Raw genomic sequence first — 9613 nt, 5'->3', positions numbered from 1 at the left:
TTCCGAGGAGTATGTTAACAAGACAATGTTTATGCAGATTATTTCGTTTACGTAAGATGTGCAGACTTTTATGTTTTTCAAAATATCCCAAAATTGTTTGTACAGGTGACTCTAGAATTATTCTACGAAACAGGAGGAGAAAAGTACTCACTTCTAACAGATCCGCCACCGTGTCAGGTAGGTTGAACTCCCTCACAACACGTAGTCGCACTTGCCTATTAATTTCGTGTCGCGATGAGAGCGGCAAACTGATAGCCCTCTGACAACTGGGAGACTGCCTCAATTTCTGCTCTCGCTTCAGCATAGCTGCCAAGGTCGCGGAATCTGGAACTTAAATAGAACACATAACAAATACCCATTCTCGTTTTGGAAGAGTGAATTTCTCCATATCTTGTCAAAACACAATAGAACTGTCAAACAGTTTGATAAGAAAATAGCGATCAAAATACCTGGAAACGCCGCGGCGAGAACATCCACTCCGGCTGTACCCATTGGTCTTGGTTTCTCATCAACCATGTACAAGGCATCGGGAATATCGGCCACATACCGTGGCCTTCGCAATCTCACTAAATCTGCTTCTTGGACCATTTGTTCCTCAACTAAAGACTGTAAAAAGATTTGTTTACCTTAGATTAGAATATATCAGCACAAACTAATTATATTGTATCTTGATAATTATTGAAAGATATATAATAATCTGTAACAGAAGAACTGATGATAAATGATTTGAATAAATCATTTCAGTTTAATTTTAAAAGATATTTCTGTATATTGATTCATGTTATAATGTAGAAATTTTCAAATCAACAATTTTGTTTACAATGCTCTATATGATAATTAATAAGCACCACTCTCAAAGTATCTTAATGGATTTAAATGATAATATTAGTAAACAACGTTGTCATCGATATAAAATAATTTTCATCATAACTAATCTTGCAGAATATAAATAAGTTTGTTTTTATTCGATACATTTGTTTTAGCAATGAGATTAATTTTCTTATAATTTCTTATTAAAAAACTCATTTCTTTTTTAAATAAAAATTACGTTTACCTTTATTTCCTCGTAATAAGGCATGAACAGGCGTGGCCTTACAAAAAATCCATTTTTCTTCCCTCCCCTTATCCATGCATTCATTCGTAAATTCTCCCTCTCATCTCCTATCATATGACTCGGTGGAGTTGAAACTAATCCTCTTCTAATAGCCTAAACACATAAAAATTTCATTGAGCATCATATGAAGATGGGTATCTATATTTGAGCGAGTTTAATGTTTCGTACTTGAGCCAGCGCTTCACTATTTGGGGGTAATATATGATCCATTCTGACAAGTGGTAGAAGCTCGCTAAGTATCTCTCGCAACTCTATATCGCTTAAATCCCTTTTCTTCAACCCCTTTCTTGTCACAGAGTGCACCGTATGACTGAGCAAATTTGGTTCCCGATCTTCCATACGACGCACCAATTCTTGTTCCCCCCACTTGAGTACCGCCTGCAGTATTTCAAGTTCGCTCGCTTGCAAGAAATGACTTTGCAAAACGTTCGCCAAATGTACGTGGTCTAATTGATGGAGAATAGAAGAAGAAGCGACTGGCTGGAATTCCTCTCTTAAATAATGCAAGGCTTGTCTATGTACCCATGCCGATCCGTGAGGTTGACTACCCCACCTGTAAAAATATAATTGAAAATCGATAAGAACAATGAATTCTTGAAAGGTGCATTTCATTTAATAATGTTTCAAATTATGGGAAACTCACTTCAAAACAGTTGGGAGCGATTCCAATGTAAGGTATTCTAAAATAAGATCTTCACAACCCTGTGACAATATATCTAGTTCCAAAAATCTGCCGATTTGGTACAATTCCATCGCTTCTTCTAAGGGACTTGGTCGAACACGTCCAGTATGAGTAAGAGCCTGAACCTGAGAACAAACATATGGACAAGGATAATTTACAATCAAACGATAAATTACCTTTCTTGAAATTACTAATAGAACTTTCTTATTTAAATAATAAATAAAGTACTTAAAAAACAGCAATAAATATTCATGTAGACGTAAGCTACATTTGATCTTGGCTCAAATAATTAGTTAAGGTATATTTATGGAAATAATATAATTACCTCTCCAAGACTACCAGCGCTGTTCCCGCAACCATTACCTCTCATAATTAACGATAAATCAACTGTATCTAAATACACTGCATGTAACAATACTCTGGCGTATCGTTTGGGTATTACACTCTCATCCAAAACTATTCTAGTGGGTATATGAAGCGCTCTTTCTGTGTGATCTTCCCCAGATCTAGTCCGTCTTTGTATTAAGTTTCTGAAGAACGGGGATCTCGCAGAAAGTATCGCTTTATGACATGGCAGTTCTAACTTTGGCCGGAATCCATATTCTGAACTTCCACTATCTGGTCTCTGGTAATCACTGTCCGATGTGAACACTAACGCAGCGTCCGCGTAATCACCGGTGTCCAGCAGGTATCTGAGATCGTGTTCCAGCGGATTCGGTGTGCCGAATTCTTCGCTCAGTCGTCGCAAGAGATTCGCCTCCAGAGCTGCATCGTGTGGACAAATATCACCAGTGTAGAGATATCGCAATAATGCTGAAAACATTTGTACTTCGAGATTCGGTGTTCTCAGCTCCAAACATATTCTAGCACCGTATCCTACGATTTAACAAAATTAAAATTAATTTGTTTAATTCAATCATCAAGCGATTAACGCGTCCACTGCAGTACTGATATAGAGTATAAATTAAAACATACAGAGTTCGGAAATAATCTTGCATAATAATTCATATAAATCATATACGAAAGTTACAAATGAAAAACATAATAAGGCACATTTCCCGTCTTTTATAAAAGAGCGATTTTAAAATACAATATGTTGATAACTAATTCCACATTAAAACTACCTTTCCATTTGATTTTAGGATTAAATGCATTTTTGTTATCTTCTTGAGCATTTAAAAAATTATAATTACTTTGTATATGTATATATATGCAGAATGATAACCAAGCTAAAGTAACATGATTAAACTAATATTAGTCGTCTTTTAAAAATTATCATGGATGAACCATCTGTTTTCAAAATCTATCAAGTTGTCCTTTTCTTCTGCTATTTTATACTCAAATAAATTCTTTTAGTTGCTAAACGACATAAAAATAAAAAGATCAAGAAAAATGATCTTATCAATGTAGTATCGTGAAATAACCGCGTAAAAATCGATGAACTTGTAAGGAGTACGAACTACAGTGCAAAAGCGAAAGTTCTGACGAGCCAGAAGGGATGGGAAATCCCCATAAGTCATCGAGCCCAACGACATGTCCGCGGCCCTTTCAGAAAAAGGAGTACCTGGGAAGGCGAACGTGACCATATTTGCTCATGGACAACTGTAAAAACGTGCGTGTGGTGGGAGTACGGAAACCGTTAAAAAGGGACGCTTTAGTGGAAAAAGTTGTTATTATCATTGATTGACATGAGTTGTGAGTTGTCATTAGTGGTTACGAGTTGATTAGTTGTATTGATTTAGTTACTCTAGTTGTAATACATTAATTTATTAAGAAAGTTTTAGTTAAATAATTATAATTTTCTGTTTTATCATTTGTAAATATATATATAAGATCAAATCAGGAAATTAGAGAAAAGGCACTGAAAAGAGCAGTAAGGTATGAGAAGAAAGCCTTGGAATCGAAGAAGGAATTAGTGAAAGAATGTATAAAGGATAGAGAAAGGAATTGGGGAAAGGGCCAGGAAGGTAAAAGAGCAAGGAAAAGAAAGATGAGGCTAGAGGAGGCGAGGGAGGGAAGGACTCAAGGAGAGGCAGGAGATAGACAAGAAAGAATGACAGCGAACCAGATCATAGAAGAAAGAAGGAAAAGAGAAACAGAGGAGAGGGAGAAAAAAATAAGGGAATCTAAATACAACAGATACTACAGAAACATAGCAAAAGAAAGACTACCAAAGTACCTACAAGGAAAGATGAAATGGGAAGACAGAAGTATGGTAGCAAGATTTAGATGTGGTAACGAAACCAGGGCAAGAGAACACTGGAAAGAGGAGGGAGAAAGAGGATGCAGATTATGCAAAAAAGGAGAGGAGGACCTGAGGCACATAGTAGAGGAATGCGAGATTACAGGAGGAGCAAAGAACATGGGGGAAGTGCTGAAGGAGACTGGAGAAGGACTGGCAAAACTGAAAGCAATAATAGTGAAGAGAAGAGCAGTAGAAGAGGGGGAGGAACGACAGGGAGGGAGCACAGCAAGTCCAAAGCCAAAAGGCACGGACTAAGATTAATAAAAAAAAAATATATATATATATAAGATAAAATCACTATAATTTCTGGGGGCTCAAACCAAGATTGAACAAAACAGAAAACTATAATTATTTAGACAACAAAGCGTCCCTTTTAACGGTTTTCATACTCCCACCACACACGCGTTTTTACACTCTATGACCAAATATAGTCACGTTCGCCTTTCCAGATACCCCCTTTTCCGAAGGGGGCATGGACTTGTCGCTGAGCCCGATGACCCATGAGGATTTCCTATCCCTTCTGGCCCATCAGCACTTTCACTTTTATCTGCACTATAGTTCGCACTCCTTACAAGTTCATCGAGTTTTACATGATTATTTCATAATACTATATCATATTTTTCACATGTTATCTTCATATATAAAATCTTACGTTATAAAGATAGGATTTATATAAAAATGACTTGCTAAGATACAGATAGTAAGTAATAGAAGGCTAACAAGCAGTGAACGTGTTAAATTACTCCAAAGACAAGAAAAATTATATACCCGGGCATCCAGCCAGCAAATCCCTAAAGTAGGGACAACGGGCTGACAACAGGGCTCTGTGAACAGGGAAGCATGCTCCTCGGTAGACGAGATCCACATCAGAACAATGTTTATAGTCGTACAACATCGACAAATCCTGTTTGTATGTGGCAGCCGGTGGTCTAGCTAATTCGGCTTGAACATGGAGATCCTTTAATGCAGCCAACGCCTCGTACTCCTCCAAAAGCGCCGTTGCCTCTAAATGGCTCCATGTTGAGACCAAATCTCGGATTATCCTACCATGGTCGCAGGCCTTTGAAGACCGACGTCTTCGAATGAACTTCTTCCGTAAAGTCGCGAACCCCGTCATTTTCTTCTTCTTTTCCCTGCAAATTGGATATACGATTTTTAAGATCAAAGATCAGAGCGCATCTAAAGATATCCGCAGTTGTGCGAATATCGTTAAAATAAGATCTCTATAGTATACAGATCTAGCCGATGAAGAGAAACGGAGCGATTCAAATAACGAGATCCAATGTTAAATGTTTAAATACCTGATAGCAATGCCATGTTGATCAGGTGGATTACCAGAGGATGAAAGTCTAGCTGCTTGGACCGAATCTCCACCTACACTGGTAATGCTTGACGATGCAGAAGCACCCATTCTATGTATCATGTAGGAAGCATCTCCACGCCGTCTTTTCACGAACCAGCAATCCCTTTTATCGGAATTATCAACCTCCTTTGGTCGTCTACGTTGCAATACACACGGTGTCAAAATTCGGAATACATTCATTGCTCACCCAGACAACAGCCTGAAATCATTGTGCACCTTTTATACGATAAACACATCTCCTTAATTCCACTCGTGTTTATCACGCGTAATTACCACGCTCGAACTTCGAATATTGTTTTCCAAAATTGTTTATGAAAATTTGTTCGAAGGTCTCTCTTATCTTTTCGTAATTAATAGATATTTTAAACATAAATTTAATTGCAAATTAAATTTATAAATTAAATTTTGTCAGAATATTAACACGTTTCGTATCATAGAATTTCTCAAAGAGTATCTATTTCTAATAATTATTTTCATTTGTCAAATAGAAATTCTCACTGAAGATATGTTCAAACATTTTATTTTCCATTAACAATGTATAGACATTATGCGACATTAATAAATTTTATACCATATCAAATTTAATATTTTTTTCTAAAGTTTTAACGATCTGCAAATAAATCCTAAGAATGATCTTCTTCTTTAGATTCATTTCGTTTAAATATTTTAATCATTTACACGTGACACAAAACATGTTAAACATCCATATCAGCGCATAAAGATACTTTAATGATAAAAGACGAAAGACAAAAATATTATTTGCAAAAACTTCTTATTCGATGTTATTTTATTGAAAAGTTTACAATGTCTGCGCTGGACAAATGTTTTGTTAAAAAACTTCTTTCCGGTCTCGTTCTTATCTAAGTCCACGCAGACGGGTCACTTTAAACATTGACCAAATATGCGATCGTATATTTTGAGTGATGATGTAAAAAAGAAAATATAGCAACTTGGAAAAAAATAATTATCAGTTGCTATTTTATCTTAACACACGCACACACACATATAGACATCGAATTTTTTTGCTTTCTTTTTTTTCTTTAAATATCTTTCTTCCTTTCTATTTGTTTTATTGTACACGGTATTCATTACCTGTGCATATTTGTTAAAATGTTGAAAAGTAATGCATATCAAGGTCAATATTTCAAAGCAACGATGTCAAATGCATTCTTGTTTTCCGTAATACAATTAAAATTTTAACCATGCACAACGATCGATTCTATATATACTACCTAAAAAATTCATTTTGTCGAATTTACTGCCTACAAAAAAAAGCTCGAATTATTTTAAACGTCTTCGAATGTATATCATTCAAAGTGTTTTTTATTTATTCATTGTGTTGCTCCAACTTTTTCGTTTACAAAAAGAAAAAAGGAAGAAAAAAAAGGAACGTGTAAGCACGTGACGAAACGATTTACGTAAAAATAACGAAAGTTGCTGATCGCATCTTAAACTTTCACTTTCTTAGCCAACATACGATATTTACCTAGAAAGTACACTGCATTGAATTCGGAAGCGCCTTTTAAATGGATACGCTCAATGCTCGATACATTTTTCATCCATTTCCGACGAAATTATCGAGGCTTGAAATGAACAAATTTTTGGAAGTCATCAAATGCTGAATGACATATTAAAGTCATATAATAATCTTACGAGGATTATTCTTATCAAGCTGTTCTAAGAGGTAAAGATTTCTTTTTAAAACTCTCTAATTTGCCTCATCTATGCAGAAGCCTTGGAAATAAGCACTAATCTCTATTAAAAGTAACTGCTCGCAGGCAAATGCAATGAAACAAATACTTTGAATTAGCTTAGTAGCGTAATATTGATAACACTGATGTATTTGTGACCTCTTTGGACTAGTTTCTTTTATTGTATAATGTCACAAGTGTACTAGTGCAGTTGCAATCTTTATTTGATTATTTTAAGTGACAGATATGACTCGATGATGAAACTGGTTTTGTCGAATGCTATACAAAGCATCTAAATGCTGTATAATAATCATCAGTGTCTATTACATTTGAATGTAACAAATATTCAAGTGATTACAACTATTAATTATTATAGGTACAACTTTTTGCATATTCTGATATCTTTAATGATAAGAATGAAAATATTTATAATATAATCAATTAAATAAAAGGCCAATGACATTGTAATGCTGAATGCATAAAAACTGCATTCATTAATTTACGCTAAAGATGAAATGCTAATACCAATGGCAATCCCAATCAACTTTGCCCTTTGAAACTTAAAATAAGCAATTGGAAGTACATGGAACAAACTTTAAATATAACCTTATTCCAACATTTATAAATATCTGAATGACCTTTAAAATTTAATCTACTTTACATACAAAAAATAAAATATGATGATATCAAGGAGAAAACTTTATTTCAAAATATTATTAAAGAAAGTGAGTATTAAAAATCTTGCTGCCAAAGTGCTATCAAAGCTTACAAAATATATAATTTTTAAAAAATATGTTACTTATATATTAATATATACTATATAATATTAAACAAAAATATAAATTCAAATATACTTTTTATTATTACATAATATTTATTATTTGTTTAGCTGATTTAACTGCCACTTATATTCTCCTACTAGACACTTTTTTTGCAAACATATATCCAATACACAATTTTTTAACATATTCATATACAAATTCAAAGTATAAGTAGAGCATTCATTTACAAATATCAAAATGGGTCAAAGTATTCCATCCCATATTTACATAAGCATAATTCTAAAGGAACATGTAATACACAATAAAAAATTGGTTTAACACAAATGTATTTCTCAAATATACTTTTTTTACATTTAAATATACACATTTTTAATTTTAATATACGTCAATACAAAATATAACTAATTCATAAAAACACAGAGACAATTAAAACCAAATATAAATCAAACAATAACTAATAACTGTAAATAAATATTTAGATTCCTATATACGATAAAAATATATTACTTGTACTACAAAATAAAAATAAAGCACTTATAATTGTACAATCAAACCCAATTGCACTAACACATTACATTAAACGAATATAACACAAAATCCACTAAAAACACCACTAATTCGACAAAGCAAGGGTGAAGAACACAACACAGGAAAAAATAAAAAGGCAGAACACCCAGTAACTCCATTACAAAACAGTAAGCCAGAGAACTTCTACTGACAGTAACACATCAATAGGTCAATAGTAGTCAGCTGAGCTATGATTGCAATCGCGTTACGTGTAACAATGCGTATGACGTACGCTTAGCAAGTTCAGTCACCTCCGCGATTACGTGGGGAAAGAATAGAGAACAAAAAAAAAAAAAAAAGAATGAGGAGCACATATCTAATAACGAGCGTGCAGGTATACGTGGTAGACGATAATATCGAGATACAATAAGATCTTAAATAGAGATATAATCACAGAGTACGTCGGGAACGTCCAGGAAGCACGGAAGTGTTTCGTTACCTGGATATCTCGGGTGCATGCGTTCCATCCATTATTTCCATTCTCGAGGGACTTCCTTGAATTCAAACTGGCACAAGTAATCATCACAAAGCGCGACGGCCATGTTTATGCTCGTCAACTTAGTCTGCATGTAAATAAAAGTTAATCGCGGCACGATATGTATCATTTGTACCTCGCATTTCTGTATTAACGAAATCTATGAGACAGGTTTACGAGAGACGAGCATTCAGACACGTTAAGTAAATAGAGCCATACAGACGACAACGTATTATTGGGAACACAGAAGACCGTCTGGTCGCACGAAAACAAACCTCGACGGCAGTCATTGCTAACTGTAATGAGCTCGACGATAGGCGAAACGAAAATAACACGGAACGTTAAAAATAATGTGTGAAATAGTATTGTTTACGTTCACGACGCTTTCACAGATAACAGAATCGTTTAAGGCATACACACAGAGAAGGAATTTTTCTGACACCGAAAGATTTATATTACATCTGATCATGCGCGAATACACAATTCCGCGATGAAGTACTCCATGTCCAAATCTTGATAGAATTGGAGCGACAAAGAGGTTAGGTTTACTGATCGTTAATGGCAGTGGCAATAAAATATATTTCTTTGATATCACCGAAGAATAACGCGGTTTGTTTTTGTTTAAACGAATTCCATGGAACGGTTGTTACGAACTGTTACCCTGCGTTTCCATGGAACTAATAGATTCTTCACC

The 9613-nt window shown here is 34.7% G+C and overlaps 1 protein-coding gene across 3 annotated transcripts in view; it reads right to left on the bottom strand.

Moving 5' to 3' along the window:
* The window catches only part of LOC117164096 (BTB/POZ domain-containing protein 7), a 31020-nt gene extending 21447 nt beyond the window's left edge, over nt 1-9573 (bottom strand). The window contains exons 1-10 of one of the 3 annotated variants that reach the window (XM_033346916.2): nt 8884-9573; nt 6891-6987; nt 5343-5603; nt 4810-5174; nt 2122-2672; nt 1758-1921; nt 1283-1667; nt 1055-1207; nt 450-606; nt 152-330 (exon numbers count right to left, since the gene is read on the bottom strand). In XM_033346916.2, the coding sequence (XP_033202807.1) occupies nt 152-330; nt 450-606; nt 1055-1207; nt 1283-1667; nt 1758-1921; nt 2122-2672; nt 4810-5174; nt 5343-5584 (2196 nt within the window). In that variant the 5' untranslated portion in view covers nt 5585-5603; nt 6891-6987; nt 8884-9573. Of the gene's footprint in view, nt 1-151; nt 331-449; nt 607-1054; nt 1208-1282; nt 1668-1757; nt 1922-2121; nt 2673-4809; nt 5175-5342; nt 5621-6890; nt 6988-8883 lie in introns of all 3 variants that reach the window. The other 2 variants (XM_033346939.2, XM_033346922.2) reach the window with 2 other exon arrangements.
* Nucleotides 9574-9613: the final 40 nt, after the last annotated feature.

This window comes from Bombus vancouverensis, chromosome 13 (assembly GCF_051014615.1).
Source record: "Bombus vancouverensis nearcticus chromosome 13, iyBomVanc1_principal, whole genome shotgun sequence".
Taxonomy (NCBI): Eukaryota; Metazoa; Arthropoda; class Insecta; order Hymenoptera; family Apidae; genus Bombus; species Bombus vancouverensis.
Note: the sequence above shows the minus strand (reverse complement) of the source record. Positions and strands in the feature narration are given on the sequence as shown.